Source organism: Gossypium arboreum, unplaced genomic scaffold (assembly GCF_025698485.1).
Source record: "Gossypium arboreum isolate Shixiya-1 unplaced genomic scaffold, ASM2569848v2 Contig00230, whole genome shotgun sequence".
Taxonomy (NCBI): domain Eukaryota; kingdom Viridiplantae; phylum Streptophyta; class Magnoliopsida; order Malvales; family Malvaceae; genus Gossypium; species Gossypium arboreum.
This window is the reverse complement of record NW_026440346.1, coordinates 1-27,920: the sequence shown is the minus strand read 5'-3', so window position 1 is coordinate 27,920 and position 27,920 is coordinate 1. Positions and strand designations below refer to the sequence as shown.

The window sequence follows — 27,920 nt, the reverse complement described above, 5'->3', positions numbered from 1 at the left end:
AAGCAAAAGAGGACTTCTTAATGGGCAAGGAATTTGCAAACCTAATTTCGTGAGCACCGTGGTTTTTGGGAAGTAAAAGAGAGTTCGATTCACTAGAGGAATCCATAACACGAAGGAAACGTTGGAGTATATCCATTCGATCTGTGGGGGCCCCAGAGTGCCTTCAGAGGTGGAGCTAATTATATGCTAACCTTTATTGATGAGTTTTCCTTAAAAGTTTGGGCGTTCTTCCGGCGGTAAAGTCGATGTGTTTTCCACATTTAAGTCTTGGAAAATTATGATTGAAAAATGACGGAAAATGATAAAATACCGTGCATGCATAATGGCTTAGAGTTCTGCTCGATGAGTTTAATAGATTGTGCAAGTCGGGGATCATGAGACACTTGACATCATTATACTCCACAAAGAAACGGCGTTGCGTAATCTAATGAACAGAACGATCATGGAGAAGGTTCGATGTATGTTGTCAAATGCCAACTTACCAAGTCATTTTAAGGCGTATGTTTCATCGATGTTTTTTGATCAACCGATCTCCATCCGCTGCCATTGAGAAAAGACTCTACAAGAGGTATGGTCCGTAATCCCGCTAATTATTCTGATTTAAAGATTTTTGGGTGTCCTCGCAGATGCTCATGTTGATAATGGAAAATTGGAACCGAGATCCATTAAATGCTTTTTGGTTATAAAGTCGTAAAAGGCTATAAGTTATGGTGTCCTCAAAATAGAAAAGTTGTGATTAGTAGAGATGTTGTTTTTGATGAAACCGCTATGCTACCTAACTTATCTCTTAAAGACTCTTCCAATAAAGAAAACCAAAAGGTGTGGAGCATCGACACACAGTAATCAACTCCTCAAGCCAAGATAAAAATTGAGAATAGAGTTGCTTCTTCACCGCAATACTCTATCGCCAAAACAGGACAAGAAGAGAAATTAAACCTCCAAAGAAGTATGCCGAGGTTGATCTAGTTGCTTATGCTTTAAATGTGGCTGAAGATATAGATGCTAATCAAGAGCCATTTAATTATTCCGAGGCGATTAGCTGGGAAGACTCGTAAAAGTGGATGTTTGCTATGCAAGAGGAGATGGAATCACCCACAAAAACAGTAACATGGGATCTTGTAAAACTTCCTAAAGGTAAAAAGGCTGTTCGTTGTAAATGGGTGTTTAAAAGAAAGAAGGGACTCCAGGAGTTGAAGAACCCGATATAAAACAAGGCTTGTTGCAAAGGGTTACATAGCCAAATTCCGTGAGTGGGACTTCATGATGTGTTCTTCCAGCTTGTTAAGCATAGTTCGATTCGATTTGCTTGGTATTGTTGCCATGCATGATTTGGAGCTTGAGCAGCTTAGATGTAAAACTGTTTTTTGCATGGGGAACTTGAGGAAGATATTTACATGCAACAACCAGAGGGTTTTATAGTCTCGTAAAAGAGGACTATGTTTGCTTGCTGAAAAGTCCCTTTACTGGTTTGAAACAAATACCAAGACAAAGGGTACAAGAGGTTTGATTCCTTTATGACTTCTCATGATTTCAAAAGAAGTAGTTTTGACAAAAGTGTCTACTTTAAGAAAAATGTTGATGGTTCTTTTGTGTATCTACTTTATGTTGATGACATGTTGATAGCAAAGAAAAGATAAAAGAGAGATAAGAAAGGTTAAAGCCCAACTAAGTGAAGAATTTGAGATGAAAGATTTAGGACCAGAAGAAGAAGATACTTGGTATGGAGATTCTCAGAGATAGAAAAGCAAGTAAATTGTACCTAAGTCAAAGGGTTCATTGAGAAAGTTCTTTGCTGTTCAATATGCAGAGTGCTAGTTCATAGTACTTCTTTAGCGCCCATTTCGCACTTTCATCTACCTTATCTCCTCAATCGATAATGAGATTGAGTACATGTCACATGTTCCATACTCTAGTGCAAGAGGATCTCTCATGTATGCTATGGTTTGTTCACGCCCGATTTATCATATGCAACAAGGTAAGCTAGCGATACATGGCGAATCCTGTAAAGAACACCGGAAAGCAGCCAGTGGATTTTAAGATACTTACGAGGCACTACTAATGTTTGCTTGCTTGGAAGAACTAAAGATGGAGTTATAGGTATGTTGATGCTGATTTTGCCGGAGACCTTGATAGAAGAAGATCTCTCAAAGTTACGCCTTTACAACGGAGGTTGTGCAATTAGTTGGAAAGCCACTTTGCAAACTACACCGCTTTGTCTACCAATCAAGTCGAGTACATGGCGATTAATGAGGCTTGTAAAGAAGCTATTGGTTGAAGGGACTATTTAGTGAACTCAATGAAGACCTTCAAATCAGCAGAAAGATTTTGTGACAATGAAGTGCCATCTTTCTTACAAAAGATCAAATGTTTCATGAGAGAACAAAACACATTGATATTCGGATCATTTTGTTCGTGATATTATTGTTCGTGGTGATATTGTTGTGAGCAAAATTAGCACTCATGAAAAACCCGCAGAGATATGATGACTAAGTCACTGTATTAAAAGTTTGTTACAATTAGATACTTAATTTAAAATTGGTTAGGAAATTTAATCGTGGTAAAGGCATCATCATCATTTTGTTTAAAAGTTACGCTTTGCAACGCAACTAATTCCTTTTCAACTACTGGTCGAGATAATAATTCCAACTTGTTAGTTGGCAAGGAAATTTCATTTTAAAACCACTTTTGGGCCGTCTACCATTTAAATTCCAAATTAAAGGCTTGTATTGTTTCTTTAGCTTTTATGTCTTGTTGTCCGTATTGTCAATGGAATAGGAATGTGGGTTTTGTCACAAGGAAAATTGTATTTTGAATAATATTTTAACAAGTAAATATTGCATGTTAAGGAAGTATGCGGAGATTATATTATTGCAATAATTAAACCTATCATTAAACTTGAAACTTTAGAAATTCCGTGTCGACAGTAGTAGCATATTTGAAAAAGTTTCCCACATTTTTTTCTTCGAAAATTTTCCGGAGAGGACCTATCTCCTTTCGCTCCAAAACCCTAAACCTCTTTCATGAATTTTCATAAACTCTATCGTATCTTAAAATATTTGCGTACGTAAAAGAACTTTCAGAGTTATTTTAATTTACTCGATAATTGAAAGTAATATATATTTTAAATCAATTCTATCGTATATAGATTTCAGTAGAAAGTTTTTTTTTCCCTTTATTTTATAGAAATGATAGACCACTGGGTTTTTATAAGAGAAGGAATTGTTGGCTTTGAGAATTTTACACCGGGCCTTTACAAAGCACATCTTAACGACGATGACATGAACTACCAAGACAAAGAAAGACTTGCTTTTGTTTTCAGTGTAATGAAACGCATAAAAATCAAACCGTTATAACCTAAAATCCAAACCCTATAGGGATTTTTATTTTATTTTCCTAAACTTTTACGTCCTTTTGTTATATTGAAAATTTGAAACCAATTAGGGAAGAACAAATGCCGCCCAAGTGCCCATATTTCACCTTTTATACAATAAAACCCCAATAGCTAAGCCACCTACCTAGTGGATTTGACACTTGGCTCAGTTGGCGAAGTAGTACAAAATTCTTTATTTAAAATTTGCAAAGTATATTTTCCATCGAAATTCGAGGTTACTGACATTGCAAAATTACTAAAAACTATTAATTACATATGTTTGAATGTTTATAAACTTTATTATTTGATATAAAGTTGTTTGAATTATTTAAGTTTTTTTAATTTATGAAACTCTACCAACTGATGATTATATTGTGTAGATGTATTTTTTTCACATTTGCACCTATCTTGTTTTTCTCTGAACCATTTTTTTTTACAAACGAGAGGAGTTAACCCCCTATTCAATTATCCCTTTTTCCACACATTTGAATAATATGGGGACTAGGTTACCCTATTTTAATTTGAGATGGACTGAATTGCTCGTGTCCTAACATTTTATTGACGTAAATAGTCAATTTCGTCATTAATTGCCCTTTTTTGCACGCTCTCTTATAGTACATGGACTAAATAGGTCTTGACTCTTTTGTACAAGGACCTCCTGTGTTATTTTTCCCTACTAACAAAAAGAAGTAAAAGAGGAAGTATCATATACAGAAAACAAGAATAAAAGAACAAAACAAGCCGTGGGAAAGTTATGAACGAATTGGCTACTCAAATTAGGCATCCAAGGCACGAGTTAAAAGAGTACTCAAATCCCACAAAATCAGAATGAGGAGGTTGAAGTAGAACAATTTCAATCTTCAACAAGGATAGGCCTATACCAGTTCCACAACGGCTCCAGACAAAAGAGGGCGTTTGTTATCCTTAATAAAGTTTCTTTTCGCCAAACATTGAAAAGGAATATTATTTTCTTCAAATAGCTTTCATTTAATTCTTATTTTTTGTTATGTTGTAATATTTGGAAAAAAAAAGTATTTCTAAGGTAACTAAATGAGTTTCGATTAATTGTATTACATTTTATTGTGTTCATCTTTATCATTAACACATGTAAGACACTGTCTTTAAATTTGAAATTGCACTAGGAAACTTGTGACAGAAGATGTAGGGAAATGATGTAGATGGAAAAAACAAACATTGGAAACATGCCGAATCTAATATAAAAGCGACAGTGAGTGATTTATTCCCGGTGGATTTTTTTGTCCATGCAAAATATAGTAAGAAATGAATTGAGATAAAGGTAGAAAAATCGAGGTATACTAAAAACTAAAAATTCGTACATAACTAAGAACAATAGTAACAAGCTGGAAAAATAAGTTAGAAACTCTTGTCACATTCTAAAAGTTCAAGCGGGGTTTAAAGGTATTACATTTTAGATAAAGTAATGATGTAATTTAAGCACAGTGCGAGGGGCTTGAAAGTCTCGATGGTTACATAGACTATGGAATGAGCTGCAATAGAGATGGGCGTGGAAGCATTGACAAGCTTTGGTTCCATCGTCGGAATGTCGAATGTTTCATTGGGACCATTGGAACGTCATTTAGCAACACGATTTGACCTTGTATATTTCCAGCTAGCGCAGCCAAATGATACTCCTCTCTATCCTTGGAACCTCTAAATTCAGCTTCAGAACATCCGTGGATCTCGAATTACGACTCTGGTGCTCGTAATTTGAAAGGGTGACGTTGAACGAGCTATCTTTCGACAAGTTAATAAAAATGATAGAAATCCCAGGCTACAAGAGAGAAAATGATGCTAATAACATTTAATAAAAGTAAATAATTTGATAAACGAAAAGTTCGTTCTATCAAAGTTGGCTTACCTTTTTCTTCGCACAATGAGCATATACACGCAAATTTGGGTTAGACTCTTGAGTTACGGCAAGTACAGTACTTCCCATAAGCCGGTGCCATAGAAGTGCACTAGAAACGAAACAAATTAATAAGATGAATTATGTTGGTTGCTGTAGGGAAAAAAAGAAACGATAAGGCTCACACTATCTCTGTGAAGATACGGACCGTAGTAACTGGATTGGGAATAGATGTTGTAGTATTAAGTAAAGCATAATTTCCACCGATTAGAGTTTGCTGCAGAAGACCTTGTGATTGTAGGTTGAAGCCATTCCCAATTGATCAAGATACCTGTTAAGGGAGAAAAGTTCAACCTCGTGTTTTATTCTACACAAAGAAAAGGTAGAGGTAGAAGAAAAGGAGAGAAAATATTACCAAAATCCATCAGCAAAGGTTGGGGACAAATCTTTAGCACCGCCGTGAAGAGCTCATGATTCGAAACCCAAGCTCCATTGCGGTTTAAACTTGTTGACAATATTCAAAACACCTTTATAGGTTTGGGCAACCTGATTTAAGTAAGATGGATCTTGAATCTTGGTAATCATGTTTGGATCATCACCTGCATATGCATCCATGGAATTAAGAAACTGACCCTACTAGTAATAAGTAAGCCTCTAAAAACTCTTCAATGAACACTGAATTGAGACATATTTGGATACCAGGTCCAAGATTATAGATATGGTGTGTAACTCCATCAACAACATCATGTCCTGAAACTTCTAGGAAGGAATTAAACCATTTCTCATCATAATAGCCACTAGGACCTAAAACCTTTGGTTGAGTTTTGGGATCTGGGTGTAATTCTTTCACTAGATTCTTAAGTACTACTATGTCTTTTCCATATTGTTCAGCCTCAACGCTTGCACCCATCCCAGCTCCGGAGAGTTGATTTCCTGAAATAATAAATTGATTAAAATACAATTCGAAAAGTATAATGAAAAATAATCTCATGCAGAGCTTCGGGAAAACAAATTTAGTTACCAAATTCATAAGAATCAACTTTGTATCCCTTGGAAATAGTATACTTCATGAAATCCCTTGCATTTTGCGATTTCCAATCGCCAACCCAAAGACCCTTTTCGATTTGTGACTGATTTCTTCCGAGAAGAGCATTCAACCCGAACGTAACCTTTACTCTTCAAAATGTCATATCAATAAAGTCAATGTCTTTACTAAGAAAAAAAATGGAATGTTTAATTATTTTTCGGAATAAATAGAAATACCAACCCAGTTTGATTGAAAATTTTATTGAGTTCGTCCCATCTTTCCATGGGAAGGCAGCCCTGAGTGAATCCGAATAAACTATCTTCATTTTTCATGAAATTGGGGCAATTCTTAACTCCTCCTATTCCGTACACCACTTGATCTTGCAACGACCCACCAACTTTGATTCTTAAAGGATTGAATGCTGAAAGTAATTTTCAAAAATTAGTCTGAAATTGTGCTTACCAGCTTTGAACCAAGTTTAGTCCAACTCGTTCACACAACCACTCTTACGAGGTGGCTTTTAACAGTATTCGAATCGCAATATTTGCAATCTCATTTGGACTACCATGCATGAATTAATGATAGAGACATGTAATATTATTTACGTAGAACTCACCTTTTATTGCATTTATCAGACCCTTCTTTTTCAAATCCTACGAAAAACATAAAGTACAAGAAAAGTCAAAATTTATGTAAAAGACATTGTTCATACACGCACAATAAAATATTCTTACCAAATTTAATAGTCCAGCCTTTCCCCAAGGACATTGATTGTAGTTGCATTTTTCAGTAGGCCACCAATCCAATGTAGCGCATACAAAGTTATCATCTGTTTCACCAATTGATGTTGCTCCTTGAATCACAACGTTCACATTTTGCGTCGACGAAAGCGATATCTGGGAAACAAGGATTGCTAGGCTGAATATGCATTTCAAATCCATATTCACGATATCTAGATATTAGGAAAGAGCGGGAAGAATTGAGGGTAATGCAATTGTAATCATGCATGCGTTTATATATATGCGTGTATTAAAAGTTTGTTACAATTAGATACGAATTTAAAATTGGTTAGGAAATTTAATCGTGGTAAAGGCATCATCATCATTTTGTTTAAAAGTTACAGTTTTGCAGCTGCAACTAATTCCTTTTCAACTACGGTCGAGATAATAATTCCAACTTGTTAGTTGGCAAGGAAATTTCATTTTAAAACCACTTTTGGGCCGTCTACCATTTAAATTCCAAATTAAAGGCTTGTATTGTTTCTTTAGCTTTTATGTCTTGTTGTCCGTATTGTCAATGGAATAGGAATGTGGGTTTTGTCACAAGGAAAATTGTATTTTGAATAATATTTTAACAAGTAAATATTGCATGTTAAGGAAGTATGCGGAGATTATATTATTGCAATAATTAAACCTATCATTAAACTTGAAACTTTAGAAATTCCGTGTAATACGGTAGTAGCATATTTGAAAAAGTTTCCCACATTTTTTTCTTCGAAAATTTTCCGGAGAGGACCTATCTCCTTTCGCTCCAAAACCCTAAACCTCTTTCATGAATTTTCATAAACTCTATCGTATCTTAAAATATTTGCGTACGTAAAAGAACTTTCAGAGTTATTTTAATTTACTCGATAATTGAAAGTAATATATATTTTAAATCAATTCTATCGTATATAGATTTCAGAGAAAGTTTTTTTCCTTTATTTTATAGAAATGATAGACCACCGGTTTTTATAAGAGAAGGAATTGTTGGCTTTGAGAATTTTACACCGGGCCTTTACAAAGCACATCTTAACGACGATGACATGAACTACCAAGACAAAGAAAGACTTGCTTTTGTTTTCAGTGTAATGAAACGCATAAAAAATCAAACCGTTATAACCTAAAATCCAAACCCTATAGGGATTTTTTATTTTATTTTCCTAAACTTTTCTGTCCTTTTGTTATATTGAAAATACGAAACCAATTAGGGAAGAACAAATGCCGCCCAAGTGCCCATATTTCACCTTTTATACAATAAAACCCCAATAGCTAAGCCACCTACCTAGTGGATTTGACACTTGGCTCAGTTGGCGAAGTAGTACAAAATTCTTTATTTAAAATTTGCAAAGTATATTTTCCATCGAAATTCGAGGTTACTGACATTGCAAAATTACTAAAAACTATTAATTACATATGTTTGAATGTTTATAAAGTTTATTATTTGATATAAAGTTGTTTGAATTATTTAAGTTTTTTTAATTTATGAAACTCTACCAACTGATGATTATATTGTGTAGATGTATTTTTTTCACATTTGCACCTATCTTGTTTTTCTCTGAACCATTTTTTTTTTACAAACGAGAGGAGTTAACCCCCTATTCAATTATCCCTTTTTCCACACATTTGAATAATATGGGGACTAGGTTACCCTATTTTAATTTGAGATGGACTGAATTGCTCGTGTCCTAACATTTTATTGACGTAAATAGTCAATTTCGTCATTAATTGCCCTTTTTTGCACGCTCTCTTATAGTACATGGACTAAATAGGTCTTGACTCTTTTGTACAAGGACCTCCTGTGTTATTTTTCCCTACTAACAAAAAGAAGTAAAAGAGGAAGTATCATATACAGAAAACAAGAATAAAAGAACAAAACAAGCCGTGGGAAAGTTATGAACGAATTGGCTACTCAAATTAGGCATCCAAGGCACGAGTTAAAAGAGTACTCAAATCCCACAAAATCAGAATGAGGAGGTTGAAGTAGAACAATTTCAATCTTCAACAAGGATAGGCCTATACCAGGTTCCACAACGGCTCCGGACAAAAGAGGGCGTTTGTTATCCTTAATAAAGTTTCTTTTCGCCAAACATTGAAAAGGAATATTATTTTCTTCAAATAGCTTTCATTTAATTCTTATTTTTTGTTATGTTGTAATATTTGGAAAAAAAAGGTATTTCTAAGGTAACTAAATGAGTTTCGATTAATTGTATTACATTTTATTGTGTTCATCTTTATCATTAACACATGTAAGACACTGTCTTTAAATTTGAAATTGCACTAGGAAACTTGTGACAGAAGATGTAGGGAAATGATGTAGATGGAAAAAACAAACATTGGAAACATGCCGAATCTAATATAAAAGCGACAGTGAGTGATTTATTCCCGGTGGATTTTTTTGTCCATGCAAAATATAGTAAGAAATGAATTGAGATAAAGGTAGAAAAATCGAGGTATACTAAAAACTAAAAATTCGTACATAACTAAGAACAATAGTAACAACTGGAAAAATAAGTTAGAAACTCTTGTCACATTCTAAAAGTTCAAGCAGGGTTTAAAGGTATTACATTTTAGATAAAGTAATGATGTAATTTAAGCACAGTGCAGGGCTTGAAAGTCTCGATGGTTACATAGACTATGGAATGAGCTGCAATAGAGATGGGCGTGGAAGCATTGACAAGCTTTGGTTCCATCGTCGGAATGTCGAATGTTTCTGTTGGGACCATTGGAACGTCATTTAGCAACACGATTTGACCTTGTATATTTCCAGCTAGCGCAGCCAAATGATACTCCTCTCTATCCTTGGAACCTCTAAATTCAGGCTTCGCAACATCCGTGGATCTCGAATTACGACTCTGGTGCTCGTAATTTGAAAGGGTGACGTTGAACGAGCTATCTTTCGACAAGTTAATAAAAATGATAGAAATCCCAGGCTACAAGAGAGAAAATGATGCTAATAACATTTAATAAAAGTAAATAATTTGATAAACGAAAAGTTCGTTCTATCAAAGTTGGCTTACCTTTTTCTTCGCACAGTGAGCATATACACGCAAATTTGGGTTAGACTCTTGAGTTACGGCAAGTACAGTACTTCCCATAAGCCGGTGCCATAGAAGTGCACTAGAAACGAAACAAATTAATAAGATGAATTATGTTGGTTGCTGTAGGGAAAAAAAGAAACGATAAGGCTCACACTATCTGTGTGAAGATACGGACCCGTAGTAATCTGGATTGGGAATAGATGTTGTAGTATTAAGTAAAGCATAATTTCCACCGATTAGAGTTTGCCTGCAGAAGACCTTGTGATTGTAGGTTGAAGCCATTCCCAATTGATCAAGATACCTGTTAAGGGAGAAAAGTTCAACCTCGTGTTTTATTCTACACAAAGAAAAGGTAGAGGTAGAAGAAAAGGAGAGAAAAATATTACCAAAATCCATCAGCAAAGGTTGGGGACAAATCTTTAGCACCGCCGTGAAGAGCTCCGCCAGATTCAGAAACCCAAGCTCCCGACTGCGGTTTAAACTTGTTGACAATATTCAAAACACCTTTATAGGTTTGGGCAACCTGATTTAAGTAAGATGGATCTTGAATCTTGGTAATCATGTTTGGATCATCACCTGCATATGCATCCATGGAATTAAGAAACTGACCCTACTAGTAATAAGTAAGCCTCTAAAAACTCTTCAATGAACACTGAATTGAGACATATTTGGATACCAGGTCCAAGATTATAGATATGGTGTGTAACTCCATCAACAACATCATGTCCTGAAACTTCTAGGAAGGAATTAAACCATTTCTCATCATAATAGCCACTAGGACCTAAAACCTTTGGTTGAGTTTTGGGATCCGTGTAATTCTTTCACTAGATTCTTAAGTACTACTATGTCTTTTCCATATTGTTCAGCCTCAACGCTTGCACCCATCCCACTCAGGAGAGTTGATTTCTGAAATAATAAATTGATTAAAATACAATTCAAAAGTATAATGAAAAATAATCTCATGCGAGCTTCGAAAACAAATTTAGTTACCAAATTCATAAGAATCAACTTTGTATCCCTTGGAAATAGTATACTTCATGAAATCCCTTGCATTTTGCGATTTCCAATCGCCAACCCAAAGACCCTTTTCGATTTGTGACGATTTCTTCCGAGAAGAGCATTCAACCCGAACGTAACCTTTACTCTTCAAAATGTCATATCAATAAAGTCAATGTCTTTACTAAGAAAAAAATGGAATGTTTAATTATTTTTCGAATAAATAGAAATACCAACCTAGTTTGATTGAAAATTTTATTGAGTTCGTCCCATCTTTCCATGGGAAGGCGTACTGAGTGAATCCGAATAAACTATCTTCATTTTTCATGAAATTGGGGCAATTCTTAACTCCTCCTATTCCATACACCACTTGATCTTGCAACGACCCACCAACTTTGATTCTTAAAGGATTGAATGTGAAAGTAATTTTCAAAATTAGTCTCGAAATTGTGCTTACCAGCTTTGAACCAAGTTTAGTCCAACTCGTTCACACAACCACTCTTACGAGGTGGCTTTTAACAGTATTCGAATCGCAATATTTGCAATCTCATTTGGACTACCATGCATGAATTAATGATAGAGACATGTAATATTATTTACGTAGAACTCACCTTTTATTGCATTTATCAGACCCTTCTTTTTCAAATCCTACGAAAAACATAAAGTACAAGAAAAGTCAAAATTTATGTAAAAGACATTGTTCATACACGCACAATAAAATATTCTTACCAAATTTAATAGTCCAGCCTTTCCCCAAGGACATTGATTGTAGTTGCATTTTTCAGTAGGCCACCAATCCAATGTAGCGCATACAAAGTTATCATCTGTTTCACCAATTGATGTTGCTCCTTGAATCACAACGTTCACATTTTGCGTCGACGAAAGCGATATCTGGGAAACAAGGATTGCTAGGTGAATATGCATTTCAAATCCATATTCACGATATCTAGATATTAGGAAAGAGCGGGAAGAATTGAGGGTAATGCAATTGTAATCATGCATGCGTTTATATATATGCGTGTATTAAAAGTTTGTTACAATTAGATACGAATTTAAAATTGGTTAGGAAATTTAATCGTGGTAAAGGCATCATCATCATTTTGTTTAAAAGTTACAGTTTTGCAGCTGCAACTAATTCCTTTTCAACTACGGTCGAGATAATAATTCCAACTTGTTAGTTGGCAAGGAAATTTCATTTTAAAACCACTTTTGGGCCGTCTACCATTTAAATTCCAAATTAAAGGCTTGTATTGTTTCTTTAGCTTTTATGTCTTGTTGTCCGTATTGTCAATGGAATAGGAATGTGGGTTTTGTCACAAGGAAAATTGTATTTTGAATAATATTTTAACAAGTAAATATTGCATGTTAAGGAAGTATGCGGAGATTATATTATTGCAATAATTAAACCTATCATTAAACTTGAAACTTTAGAAATTCCGTGTCGACAGTAGTAGCATATTTGAAAAAGTTTCCCACATTTTTTTCTTCGAAAATTTTCCGGAGAGGACCTATCTCCTTTCGCTCCAAAACCCTAAACCTCTTTCATGAATTTTCATAAACTCTATCGTATCTTAAAATATTTGCGTACGTAAAAGAACTTTCAGAGTTATTTTAATTTACTCGATAATTGAAAGTAATATATATTTTAAATCAATTCTATCGTATATAGATTTCAAGAGAAAGTTTTTTTCCTTTATTTTATAGAAATGATAGACCCTTTGGGTTTTTATAAGAGAAGGAATTGTTGGCTTTGAGAATTTTACACCGGGCCTTTACAAAGCACATCTTAACGACGATGACATGAACTACCAAGACAAAGAAAGACTTGCTTTTGTTTTCAGTGTAATGAAACGCATAAAAAATCAAACCGTTATAACCTAAAATCCAAACCCTATAGGGATTTTTATTTTATTTTCCTAAACTTTTACGTCCTTTTGTTATATTGAAAATACTGAAACCAATTAGGGAAGAACAAATGCCGCCCAAGTGCCCATATTTCACCTTTTATACAATAAAACCCCAATAGCTAAGCCACCTACCTAGTGGATTTGACACTTGGCTCAGTTGGCGAAGTAGTACAAAATTCTTTATTTAAAATTTGCAAAGTATATTTTCCATCGAAATTCGAGGTTACTGACATTGCAAAATTACTAAAAACTATTAATTACATATGTTTGAATGTTTATAAAGTTTATTATTTGATATAAAGTTGTTTGAATTATTTAAGTTTTTTTAATTTATGAAACTCTACCAACTGATGATTATATTGTGTAGATGTATTTTTTTCACATTTGCACCTATCTTGTTTTTCTCTGAACCATTTTTTTTTTACAAACGAGAGGAGTTAACCCCCTATTCAATTATCCCTTTTTCCACACATTTGAATAATATGGGGACTAGGTTACCCTATTTTAATTTGAGATGGACTGAATTGCTCGTGTCCTAACATTTTATTGACGTAAATAGTCAATTTCGTCATTAATTGCCCTTTTTTGCACGCTCTCTTATAGTACATGGACTAAATAGGTCTTGACTCTTTTGTACAAGGACCTCCTGTGTTATTTTTCCCTACTAACAAAAAGAAGTAAAAGAGGAAGTATCATATCTGAAAAACAAGAATAAAAGAACAAAACAAGCCGTGGGAAAGTTATGAGCAATTGGCTACTCAAATTAGGCATCCAAGGCACGAGTTAAAAGAGTACTCAAATCCCACAAAATCAGAATGAGGAGGTTGAAGTAGAACAATTTCAATCTTCAACAAGGATAGGCCTATACCAGTTCCACAACGGCTCCAGACAAAAGAGGGCGTTTGTTATCCTTAATAAAGTTTCTTTTCGCCAAACATTGAAAAGGAATATTATTTTCTTCAAATAGCTTTCATTTAATTCTTATTTTTTGTTATGTTGTAATATTTGGAAAAAAAAGGTATTTCTAAGGTAACTAAATGAGTTTCGATTAATTGTATTACATTTTATTGTGTTCATCTTTATCATTAACACATGTAAGACACTGCCTTTAAATTTGAAATTGCACTAGGAAACTTGTGACAGAAGATGTAGGAAATGATGTAGATGGAAAAAACAAACATTGGAAACATGCCAATCTAATATAAAAGCGACGTGGAGTGATTTATTCCTGTGGATTTTTTTGTCCATGCAAAATATAGTAAGAAATGAATTGAGATAAAGGTAGAAAAATCGAGGTATACTAAAAACTAAAAATTCGTACATAACTAAGAACAATAGTAACAACTGGAAAAATAAGTTAGAAACTCTTGTCACATTCTAAAAGTTCAAGCAGGGTTTAAAGGTATTACATTTTAGATAAAGTAATGATGTAATTTAAGCACGTGCGGGCTTGAAAGTCTCGATGGTTACATAGACTATGGAATGAGCTGCAATAGAGATGGGCGTGGAAGCATTGACAAGCTTTGGTTCCATCGTCGGAATGTCGAATGTTTCATTGGGACCATTGGAGCGTCATTTAGCAACACGATTTGACCTTGTATATTTCCAGCTAAGCGCAGCCAAATGATACTCCTCTCTATCCTTGGAACCTCTAAATTCGGGCTTTCGAACATCCGTGGATCTCGAATTACGACTCTGGTGCTCGTAATTTGAAAGGGTGACGTTGAACGAGCTATCTTTCGACAAGTTAATAAAAATGATAGAAATCCCAGGCTACAAGAGAGAAAATGATGCTAATAACATTTAATAAAAGTAAATAATTTGATAAACGAAAAGTTCGTTCTATCAAAGTTGGCTTACCTTTTTCTTCGCACAGTGAGCATATACACGCAAATTTGGGTTAGACTCTTGAGTTACGGCAAGTACAGTACTTCCCATAAGCCGGTGCCATAGAAGTGCACTAGAAACGAAACAAATTAATAAGATGAATTATGTTGGTTGCTGTAGGGAAAAAAAGAAACGATAAGGCTCACACTATCTGTGTGAAGATACGGACCGTAATGTCTGGATTGGGAATAGATGTTGTAGTATTAAGTAAAGCATAATTTCCACCGATTAGAGTTTGCTGCAGAAGACCTTGTGATTGTAGGTTGAAGCCATTCCCAATTGATCAAGATACATTAAGGGAGAAAAGTTCAACCTCGTGTTTTATTCTACACAAAGAAAAGGTAGAGGTAGAAGAAAAGGAGAGAAAAATATTACCAAAATCCATCAGCAAAGGTTGGGGACAAATCTTTAGCACCGCCGTGAAGAGCTCCGCCAGATTCAGAAACCCAAGCTCCACTGCAGTTTAAACTTGTTGACAATATTCAAAACACCTTTATAGGTTTCGGCAACTTGATTTAAGTAAGATGGATCTTGAATCTTGGTAATCATGTTTGGATCATCACCGCATATGCATCCATGGAATTAAGAAACCGACCCTACTAGTAATAAGTAAGCCTCTAAAAACTCTTCAATGAACACCGAATTGAGACATATTTGGATACCAGTCCAAGATTATAGATATGGTGTGTAACTCCATCAACAACATCATGTCCTGAAACTTCTAGGAAGGAATTAAACCATTTCTCATCATAATAGCCACTAGGACCTAAAACCTTTGGTTGAGTTTTGGGATCTGGGTGTAATTCTTTCACTAGATTCTTAAGTACTACTATGTCTTTTCCATATTGTTCAGCCTCAACGCTTGCACCCATCCCAGCTCCGGAGAGTTGATTTCCTGAAATAATAAATTGATTAAAATACAATTCGAAAAGTATAATGAAAAATAATCTCATGCAGAGCTTCGGGAAAACAAATTTAGTTACCAAATTCATAAGAATCAACTTTGTATCCCTTGGAAATAGTATACTTCATGAAATCCCTTGCATTTTGCGATTTCCAATCGCCAACCCAAAGACCCTTTTCGATTTGTGACTGATTTCTTCCGAGAAGAGCATTCAACCCGAACGTAACCTTTACTCTTCAAAATGTCATATCAATAAAGTCAATGTCTTTACTAAGAAAAAAATGGAATGTTTAATTATTTTTCTAATAAATAGAAATACCAACCCGTTTGATTGAAAATTTTATTGAGTTCGTCCCATCTTTCCATGGGAAGGCGCCCGACGAGTGAATCCGAATAAACTATCTTCATTTTTCATGAAATTGGGGCAATTCTTAACTCCTCCTATTCCGTACACCACTTGATCTTGCAACGACCCACCAACTTTGATTCTTAAAGGATTGAATGTGAAAGTAATTTTCAAAATTAGTCGAAATTGTGCTTACCACTTTGAACCAAGTTTAGTCCAACTCGTTCACACAACCACTCTTACGAGGTGGCTTTTAACGATATTCGAATCGCAATATTTGCAATCTCATTTGGACTACCATGCATGAATTAATGATAGAGACATGTAATATTATTTACGTAGAACTCACCTTTTATTGCATTTATCGGACCCTTCTTTTTCAAATCCTCGAAAAACATAAAGTACAAGAAAAGTCAAAATTTATGTAAAAGACATTGTTCATACACGCACAATAAAATATTCTTACCAAATTTAATAGTCCAAATTTTCCCCAAGGACATTGATTGTAGTTGCATTTTTCAGTAGGCCACCAATCCAATGTAGCGCATACAAAGTTATCATCTGTTTCACCAATTGATGTTGCTCCTTGAATCACAACGTTCACATTTTGCGTCGACGAAAGCGATATCTGGGAAACAAGGATTGCTAGGTGAATATGCATTTCAAATCCATATTCACGATATCTAGATATTAGGAAAGAGCGGGAAGAATTGAGGGTAATGCAATTGTAATCATGCATGCGTTTATATATATGCGTGTATTAAAAGTTTGTTACAATTAGATACGAATTTAAAATTGGTTAGGAAATTTAATCGTGGTAAAGGCATCATCATCATTTTGTTTAAAAGTTACGCTTTTGCAAATTGCAACTAATTCCTTTTCAACTACTGATTCGAGATAATAATTCCAACTTGTTAGTTGGCAAGGAAATTTCATTTTAAAACCACTTTTGGGCCGTCTACCATTTAAATTCCAAATTAAAGGCTTGTATTGTTTCTTTAGCTTTTATGTCTTGTTGTCCGTATTGTCAATGGAATAGGAATGTGGGTTTTGTCACAAGGAAAATTGTATTTTGAATAATATTTTAACAAGTAAATATTGCATGTTAAGGAAGTATGCGGAGATTATATTATTGCAATAATTAAACCTATCATTAAACTTGAAACTTTAGAAATTCCGTGTCGACAGTAGTAGCATATTTGAAAAAGTTTCCCACATTTTTTTCTTCGAAAATTTTCCGGAGAGGACCTATCTCCTTTCGCTCCAAAACCCTAAACCTCTTTCATGAATTTTCATAAACTCTCTTCGCGCGTTACAACTTGAATATCTATCTGTACAGGGCTTTAATACTGGTTCTGTTTCTTTCTAATGAAACTAGACTCAAAAGGAATCTGCACATATAGGGCATGACTCCTAATTCATTCTGGATAATTTATAGTAAATTTTCAAAGTCGCGACAGGGGACCCAGAAACCGTTCTAGCCCTGTCTCACGAGAACTTTAATATCTCTCAGAGTACTATTCATATGATCGTTTCGTTACTTTTACATGAAAATAGACTCGTAAAGGTTCGATCGCATAATTTATTCACTATTTAACACCATTCCTACAAATTTTGGTGATTTTTCACATCCACGTCACTGCAGCTGCCAGCCTCTGTTTTTAAGGTAGGCCTTACCTATATTGTAGTTCCCATGGACCAACTATAGTCTAGTCATACTTAGGTCCACATATGATCATATTTAGCCATTCCAATGGCTGATCATGTGACCAACTCTCTCATTCCAAACCATAATCACATCATGAAACCAAATATAATTACAAAACCATATATGGTCAAATTCCATACTCCACTTTTACGAACCATTTTCGCATGGCCGCACACACATACATCACAAAGTACTTAAAAACAACCGAGGGTAGTCCTCTACATGCCATATCCAAAACTCAACTAAAGGAGTACCAAAAAGGGCTTTGATAGTGTGGTTGACTTCAACTTCTATGATCCCGAATCCGATTGCTAACGAGCAAAATCTATAAACAGAGAAACAAAGAAACGGAGTAAGCAATTTATGCTTAGTAAGTTTCGAGCCATAATATACACACAACCAAAGCATAGCATTCAAGTAGCTAAACAATAATTCATACACATCTTTGTTTCAATTTCATAACAAACTTTTGTGCACAATTCACTTAATAAGAAATATCATTTCGGCTCAATGGCCACATACAAGGGCACAATTTCAATTGCTTATTACTTCATCCAATCTAATAAAATCTAAGTTCCGATACTCTTAAAATTTACTCCGGATGTTGTTTAATGATTCTCATGGCTATTCGACTACTTTTTCCTTCCCTTTATCGGATTTGGTCCTCTTTGCTCTTGAGCTTAATTTAACAATTAAATTGATTCAATCATTTGAGTATCAAAAGAGGAACTCAAGGCACTTAGCCCACATATATTCACTAGACATTAAAGTCACATAAATGTGTAATTCATGAATCGACTCAACACACAAAGCCTTCAACATGCTTACTCATGGCGAACAACACAACCTCTTAGGTACTCATTCATGGTCGATTATGCATGTTGATGTTGAGGCCAATTATGTGTTTAATACCACACATGAATGGCACACATTTTACTAGCTAATGCTTTACATATTGTAGCTCAATATACATCTATCATTTACTTCATAATCAAAACATAATCACATGAAAATACATACTTTGAGGTAGTATATATGTCATACCAATACATCATGTGCAAACATGTATACACATATAGGTGCAAGGCCGAATCTCAAGGGGTTCATACCCATCCAAACACAAATTTTACCATTCGAGTAACAAGCATAAATCATGCTCACATGAATGCACCATGGTCAACACATCACAACCATACCCCTTTCAACTTCGGTCATGGTTAAACAAAGAATTCAATGTCCTACTCAAGAATACTAAAAGAAATTTCAAGAGTAGTCAATCCATCATTACATGCATCATCAACAAGCTTCACATTTAGCATGCAATGGCTTTAACACAATATCACCCTTGGCCAAATACCATTTTCATGGCATAACAAGGATTTGAACCATGGCTAACATGCACATCAAGTTAGCAACCAAAACAAGCATGAATCTCATGACACAACCTCAAACATACCTTAATCTTGATGCAAGTATAGCCAAATCTCCTTCTAGTTCTCTAAACCAAGCATGAAGCAAAAATCCTTCCTTTTTCCTTAGTATTTTCGGCCAAAGAAGAGAAAATGGATGAACAAATTTTTTCTTTCTTTCTCTACAACTCACGGCAATGGGGAGAAGATACCACACTCACACACAATTTTTTTCATTCTTTTATCACCCATACACCATTGTTTATTATTTCTCCCTAATACACCAACAAAACATGTTTCATGACATGTTTAGCCCATACACCCTTGTCATGGCGGCCACTTCATGTTGGGGAAATTTGACATGCAAATCCTTATTTTTGCATGCATTATCAACTAGTCATCACACATTTCCCCATCATACTTTCAAAGTTTACTACTAGATCCTTTCTAGTGAAATTCACATTTATAACTCCAAATCGAAATATCAAAATGTCACACATGAATTAACACATATTATAGGCATCAAAATAAATTTTAAATTATTTTATGCCTTCGTTTGTGGTCCTGAAACCACATCCCGACTAGGGTCAATTTTGGTATCACATCTTTCATGAATTTTCATAAACTCTATCGTATCTTAAAATATTTATGACGTAAAAGAACTTTCAAAGTTATTTTAATTTACTCGATAATTGAAAGTAATATATATTTTAAATCAATTCTATCGATATAGATTTCGGTAGAAAGTTTTTTTCCTTTATTTTATAGAAATGATAGACCACTTGGGTTTTATAAGAGAAGGAATTGTTGGTTTTGAGAATTTTACACTGGGCCTTTACAAAGCACATCTTAACGACGATGACATGAACTACCAAGACAAAGAAAGACTTGCTTTTGTTTTCAATGTAATGAAACGCATAAAAATCAAACCGTTATAACCTAAAATCCAAACCCTATAGGGATTTTTTATTTTATTTTCCTAAACTTTTCTGTCCTTTTGTTATATTGAAAATATGAAACCAATTAGGGAAGAACAAATGCCGCCCAAGTGCCCATATTTCACCTTTTATACAATAAAACCCCAATAGCTAAGCCACCTACCTAGTGGATTTGACACTTGGCTCAGTTGGCGAAGTAGTACAAAATTCTTTATTTAAAATTTGAAAAGTATATTTTCCATCGAAATTCGAGGTTACTGACATTGCAAAATTACTAAAAACTATTAATTACATATGTTTGAATGTTTATAAACTTTATTATTTGATATAAATTTGTTTGAATTATTTAAGTTTTTTTAATTTATGAAACTCTACCAACTGATGATTATATTGTGTAGATGTATTTTTTCACATTTGCACCTATCTTGTTTTCTATGAACCATTTTTTTTACAAACGAGAGGAGTTAACCCCTATTCAATTATCCTTCTTCCACACATTTGAATAATATGGGGACTAGGTTACCCTATTTTAATTTGAGATGGACTGAATTGCTTGTGTCCTAACATTTTATTGATGTAAATAGTCAATTTCATCATTAATTGCCTTTTTTGCACACTCTCTTATAGTACATGGACTAAATAGGTCTTGACTCTTTTGTACAAGGACCTCCTGTGTTATTTTTCCCTACTAACTAAAAGAAGTAAAAAGGAAGTATCATATCTGAAAACAAGAATAAAAGAACAAAACAAGCCGTGGGAAAGTTATGAACGAATTGGCTACTCAAATTAGGCATCCAAGGCGCGAGTGGAAAGAGTACTCAAATCCCACAAAATCGAATGAGGAGGTTGAAGTAGAACAATTTCAATCTTCAACAAGGATAGGCCTATACCAGTTCCACAACGGCCCCAGACAAAGAGGGCATTTGTTATCCTTAATAAAGTTTCTTTTCGCCAAACATTGAAAAGGAATATTATTTTCTTCAAATAGCGTTCATTTAATTCTTATTTTTGTTATGTTGTAATATTTGGAAAAAAAAAGGTATTTCTAAGGTAACTAAATGAGTTTCATTAATTGTATTACATTTTATTGTGTTCATCTTTATCATTAACACATGTAGGACATTGTCTTTAAATTTGAAATTGCACTAGGCAACTTGTGACGAATATGTAGGGAAATGATGTAGATGGAAAAACAAACATTGGAAACATGCGAATCTAATATAAAAGCGACGGTGAGTGATTTATTCCGGTGGATTTTTTGTCCATGCAAAATATAGTAAGAAATGAATTGAGATCATGGTAGAAAAATCGGGGATACTAAAATCTAAAAATTAGTACATAACTAAGAACAATAGTAACAAGCTGGAAAAATAAGTTAGAAACTCTTGTCACATTCTAAAAGTTCAAGCGGGGTTTAAAGGTATTACATTTTAGATAAAGTAATGATGTAATTTAAGCACAGGTGGGGCTTGAAAGTCTCGATGGTTACATAGACTATGGAATGAGCTGCAATAGAGATGGGCGTGGAAGCATTGACAAGCTTTGGTTCCATCGTCAGAATGTCGAATGTTTCTGTTGGGACCATTGGAACGATCATTTAGCAACACGATTTGACCTTGTATATTTCAGCTAAGCGCACCAAATGATACTCCTCTCTATCCTTGGAACCTCTAAATTCAGGCTTCGCAACATCCGTGGATCTCGAATTACGACTCTGGTGCTCGTAATTTGAAAGGGTGACGTTGAACGAGCTATCTTTCGACAAGTTAATAAAAATGATAGAAATCCCAGGCTACAAGAGAGAAAATGATGCTAATCACATTTAATAAAAGTAAATAATTTGATAAACGAAAAGTTTGTTCTATCAAAGTTGGCTTACCTTTTTCTTCGCATACAGATGAGCATATACATAATTTGGGTTAGGCTCTTGAGTTACTACAAGTACAAGATTTCCCATAAGTGGTGCCATAGAAGTGCACTAGAAACGAAACAAATTAATAAGATGAATTATGTTGGTTGCTGTAGGGAAAAAAGAACGATAAGGCTCACACTATCTGTGTGAAGATACTGGACCGTAGTAACTGGATTGGGAATAGATGTTGTAGTATTAAGTAAAGCATAATTTCCACCGATTAGAGTTTGCTCAGAAGACCTTGTGATTGTAGGTTGAAGCCATTCCCAATTGATCAAGATACCTGTTAAGGAGAAAAGTTCAACCTCGTGTTTTATTATACACAAAGAAAAGGTAGAGGTAGAAGAAAAGGAGAGAAAAATATTACCAAAATCCATCAGCAAAGGTTGGGGACAAATCTTTAGCACCACCGTGAAGAGCTCCGCCAGATTCAGAAACCCAAGCTCCCGACTGCGGTTTAACCTTGTTGACAATATTCAAAACACCTTTATAGGTTTGGGCAACCTGATTTAAGTAAGATGGATCTTGAATCTTGGTAATCATGTTTGGATCATCACCGCATATGCATCCATCGAATTAAGAAACCGACCCTACTAGTAATAAGTAAGCCTCTAAAACTCTTCAATGATCATCGAATTGAGACATATTTGGATACCAAGTCCAAGATTATAGATATGGTGTGTAACTCCATCAACAACATCATATCCTGAAACTTCTAGGAAGGAATTAAACCATTTCTCATCATAATAGCCACTAGGACCTAAAACCTTTGGTTGAGTTTTGGGATCCGGTGTAATTCTTTCACTAGATTCTTAAGTACTACTATGTCTTTTCCATATTGTTCAGCCTCAACGCTTGCACCCATCCCAGCTCCGGAGAGTTGATTTCCTGAAATAATAAATTGATTAAAATACAATTCGAAAAGTATAATGAAAAATAATCTCATGCAGAGCTTCGGGAAAACAAATTTAGTTACCAAATTCATAAGAATCAACTTTGTATCCCTTGGAAATAGTATACTTCATGAAATCCTTGCATTTTGCGTATTTCCAATCGCCAACCCAAAGACCCTTTTCGATTTGTGACCGATTTCTTCCGAGAAGAGCATTCAACCCGAACGTAACCTTTACTCTTCAAAATGTCATATCAATAAAGTCAATGTCTTTACTAAGAAAAAAAATGGAATGTTTAATTATTTTTCGGAATAAATAGAAATACCAACCCAGTTTGATTGAAAATTTTATTGAGTTCGTCCCATCTTTCCATGGAAGGCGACCCTAAGAGAATCCAATAAACTATCTTCATTTTTCATGAAATTGGGGCAATTCTTAACTCCTCCCTCCAGACACCACTTGATCTTGCAACGACTCCACCAAATTTGATTCTTAAAGGATTGAATGCTGAAAGTAATTTCAAAAATTAGTCTAAAATTGTTCTTACCACTTTGAACCAAGTTTAGTCCAACTCGTTCAAGATAACCACTCTTACGAGGTGGCTTTTAACAAGATTCAATCGCAATATTTGCAATCTCATTTGGACTACCATGCATGAATTAATGATAGAGACATGTAATATTATTTACGTAGAACTCACCTTTATTGCATTTATCGACCCTTCTTTTCAAATCCTACGAAAACATAAAGTACAAGAAAAGTCAAAATTTATGTAAAAGACATTGTTCATACACGACAATAAAATATTCTTACCAAATTTAATAGTCCAGCCTTTCCCAAGGACATTGATTGTAGTTGCATTTTCAGTAGGCCACTAATCCAATGTAGCGCATACAAAGTTATCATCTGTTTCACCAATTGATGTTGCTCCTTGAATCACAACGCTCACATTTTGCGCCGACGAAAGCGATATCCGGAAACAAGGATTGCTAGGCTGAATATGCATTTCAAATCCATATTCACGATATCTAGATATTAGGAAAGAGGGAAGAATTGAGGGTAATGCAATTGTAATCATGCATGCTTATATATATGCGTATTAAAAGTTTGTTACAATTAGATACTTAATTTAAAATTGGTTAGGAAATTTAATCGTGGGAAAGGCATCATCATCATTTTGTTTAAAAGTTACAGTTTTGCAGTGCAACTAATTCCTTTTCAACTACGGTCAAGATAATAATTCCAACTTGTTAGTTGGCAAGGACATTTCATTTATAACCACTTTTGGGCCGTCTACCATTTAAATTCCAAATTAAAGGCTTGTATTGTTTCTTTAGCTTTTATGTCTTGTTGTCCGTATTGTCAATGGAATAGGAATGTGGGTTTTGTCACAAGGAAAATTGTATTTTGAATAATATTTTAACAAGTAAATATTGCATGTTAAGGAAGTATGGAGATTATATTATTGCAATAATTAAACCTATCATTAAACTTGAAACTTTAGAAATTCGTGTCGATGTAAGTAGTAGCATATTTGAAAAAGTTTCACACATTTTTTGCTTCTAAAATTTTCCGGAGAGGACCTATCTCCTTTCGCTCCAAAACCCTAAACCTCTTTTGTAACACCCAGAACCCGAGACCATCGCCGTTTCGGACACGAGGGTTAACGAGCCAAGTCCTCTTAAAGCGCCAACCAATTTGGCATTTCAGACAGGCTGGAAAACTGCGCCACTGTCAGCCTTAAAAATCATATCTCGAGTTTCAAAACTCGAAACTGATTCTGTAAATTTTCCCTGAATTTAGACTCATATATCCTTCCATGGATTTATTTCTATAATTTTTGGTCAGGCCAATTGGTACAGTTTATTAGTTAAAGTCACCCATGTTACAGAGGTCGATGACACTAACCTTCGCGTTACAACTTGAATATCTATCTGTACAGGGCTTTAATACTGGTTCTGTTTGTTTCTAATGAAACTAGACTCAAAAAGGAATCTGCACATATAGGTCATGACTCATAATTCATTCTGGATAATTTATAGTAAATTTTCAAAGTCGCGACAGGGGACCCAGAAACTGTTCTGGCCCTGTCTCACGAGAACTTTAATATCTCTCGGTATACTATTCATATGATCGTTTCGTTACTTTTACATGAAAACAGACTCGTAAAGCTTCGATCGCATAATTTATTCACTATTTAACACCATTCCTACAAATTTTGGTGATTTTTCAAATCCACGTCACTGCAGCTGGCAGCCTCTGTTTTTAAGGTAGGCCTTACCTATATTGTAGTTCCCATGGACCAACTATAGTCTAGTCATACTTAGGTCCACATATGGTCATATTTAGCCATTCCAATGGCTGATCATGTGACCAACTCTCTCATTCCAAACCATAATCACATCATGAAACCAAATATAATTACAAACCACATATGGTCAAATTCCATACTCCACTTTTACGAACCATTTTCGCATGGCATTACACATATACATCACAAAGTACTTAAAACAACCGAGGTAGTCCTATACATGCCATATCCAAAACTCAACTAAAGGAGTACCAAAAGGGCTTTGATAGTGTGGTTGACTTCAACTTCTATGATCCCGAATCCGATTGCTAACGAGCAAAATCTATAAACAGAGAAACAAAGAAACGGAGTAAGCAATTTATGCTTAGTAAGTTTGAGCCATAATATACACACAACCAAAGCATAGCATTCAAGTAGCTAAACAATAATTCATACACATCTTTGTTTCAATTTCATAACAAACTTTTGTGCACAATTCACTTAATAAGAAATATCATTTCGGCTCAATGGCCACATACAAGGCACAATTTCGATTGCTTATTACTTCATCCAATCGAATAAAATCTAAGTTCGATACTGAAAACTTACCTCGGATGTTGTCGAATGATTCCGATGGCTATTCGACTACTTTTTCCTTCCCTTTATCGGATTTGGTCCCTCTTTGCTCTTGAGCTTAATTTAACAATTAAATTGATTCAATCATTTGAGTATCAAAAAGAGGAACTCAAGGCACTTAGCCCACATATATTCACTAGACATTAAAGTCACATAAGTACGGAATTCATGAATCGACTCAACACACAAAGCCTTCAACATGCTTACTCATGGCCGAACAACACAACCTCTTAGGTACTCATTCATGGTCGATTATGCATGTTGATGTTGAGGCCAATTATGTGTTTAATACCACACATGAATGGCACACATTTTACTAGCTAATGCTTTAAATATTGTAGCTCAATACACATCTATCATTTACTTCATAATCAAAACATAATCACATGAAAATACATACTTTGAGGTAGTATATATGTCATACCAATACATCATGTGCAAACATGTATACACATATAGGTGCAAGGTCAATCTCAAGGGTTCATACCCATCCAAACACAAATTTCTACCAATCAAGTAACAAGCATAAATCATGCTCATGAATGCACCATGGCGAATACATCACAACCATACCCCTTTCAACCGGTCATGGTTAAACAAAGAATTCAATGTCCTACTCAAGAATACTAAAAGAAATTTCAAGAGTAGTCAATCCATCATTACATGCATCATCAACAAGCTTCACATTTAGCATGCAATGGCTTTAACACAATATCACCCTTGGCCAAATACCATTTTCATGGCATAACAAGGATTTGAACCATGGCTAACATGCACATCAAGTTAGCAACCAAAACAAGCATAAATCTCATGACACAACCTCAAACATACCTTAATCTTGATGCAAGTATAGCCAAATCTCCTTCTAGTTCTCTTCTAAACCAAGCATGAAGCAAAAATCCTTCCTTTTCCTTAGTATTTTCGGCCAAAGAAGAAAAATGGATGAACAAATTTTTTTCTTTCTTTCTCTACAACTCACGGCAATGGGAGAAGATACCACACTCACACACATTTTTTTTTTCATTTCTTTTATCACCCATACACCATTGTTTATTATTTCTCCTAATACACCAACAAAACATGTTTCATGACATGTTTAGCCCATACACCTTGTCATGGCTGGCCACTTCATGTTGGGGAATTTGACATGCAAATCCTTTATTTTTGCATGCATTATCAACTAGTCATCACACATTTCCCATCATACTTTCAAAGTTTACTACTAGATCCTTTCTAGTGAAATTCACATTTATAACTCTAAATCGAAACATCAAAAATGTCACATGAATTAACACATATTATAGGCATCAAAATAAATTTTAAATTATTTTATGCCTTGGTTTTGTGGTCCCGAAACCACATCCCGACTAGGGTTAATTTTGGGCTGTCACAACTCTCCCCACTTAAGAAATTTTCGTCCCCAAAATCTTACCTAAATAGGGTTGGGTATCGCTCTTTCATGAGTTCTCGCTTCCCAAGTAGCTTCTTCTATCCCGTGTTTGAGCCATAACACTTTCACTAGCGAACCAGCATGTTTCGCGAACTCTTTCACTTCACGTGATAGGATACTGAATCTGTTCTTCCTCATAACTCATATTGGCTTGAATTTCAACCTCGATGGACTAATCACGCAATGATGGATCGGATCTATAGCATCAAGCATCGAAACATGAAAGACATCGCGAATCTTTTCAGTTCGGGGGCAAAATCAAACGATATGCAATCGGACCGACTTCGCCGGATATCTCATATGGCCCAATGAACCCCTAAGAACTTGCCTGCCCTACCGAATCTCCGAGTATCTTTTCCAGGGCTAAACCTTGAGAACACTTTATCTCCACCGATACTCGATGTCTTTTCGCTTCAGATCCGCTGCACACTTCGATTTATCGGAGGCTATCTTTAGATTTTCACGGATCACTTTACGCTCAAAGATCTTTAATCAAATCCACCTCAAAATTTTGCTTTCACCAGCTCACCAAAACAATGGTGTCACGGCATTTCTTACCGTACAAAGCCCTCGTGAAAGCC

General features: G+C 34.9%; 1 protein-coding gene and 2 pseudogenes across 1 annotated transcript; all 3 read right to left on the bottom strand.

Moving 5' to 3' along the window:
• Nucleotides 1-4,792: 4,792 nt before the first annotated feature.
• LOC108455145 (heparanase-like protein 2) lies at nucleotides 4,793-7,343 on the bottom strand (annotated as a pseudogene).
• Nucleotides 7,344-9,592: 2,249 nt separating this feature from the next.
• On the bottom strand, nucleotides 9,593-12,061 carry LOC128288538 (heparanase-like protein 2). Its single transcript, XM_053024887.1, has 6 exons — nucleotides 11,789-12,061; nucleotides 11,671-11,707; nucleotides 10,450-10,639; nucleotides 10,239-10,364; nucleotides 10,043-10,142; nucleotides 9,593-9,955 (listed from the first exon to the last, which is right to left on the bottom strand). Exons 1-6 carry the CDS (start codon nucleotides 12,059-12,061, stop codon nucleotides 9,593-9,595), a joined length of 1,089 nt encoding a protein of 362 aa, XP_052880847.1.
• Nucleotides 12,062-14,400: 2,339 nt separating this feature from the next.
• On the bottom strand, nucleotides 14,401-22,613 carry LOC128288537 (heparanase-like protein 2; annotated as a pseudogene).
• Nucleotides 22,614-27,920: the final 5,307 nt, after the last annotated feature.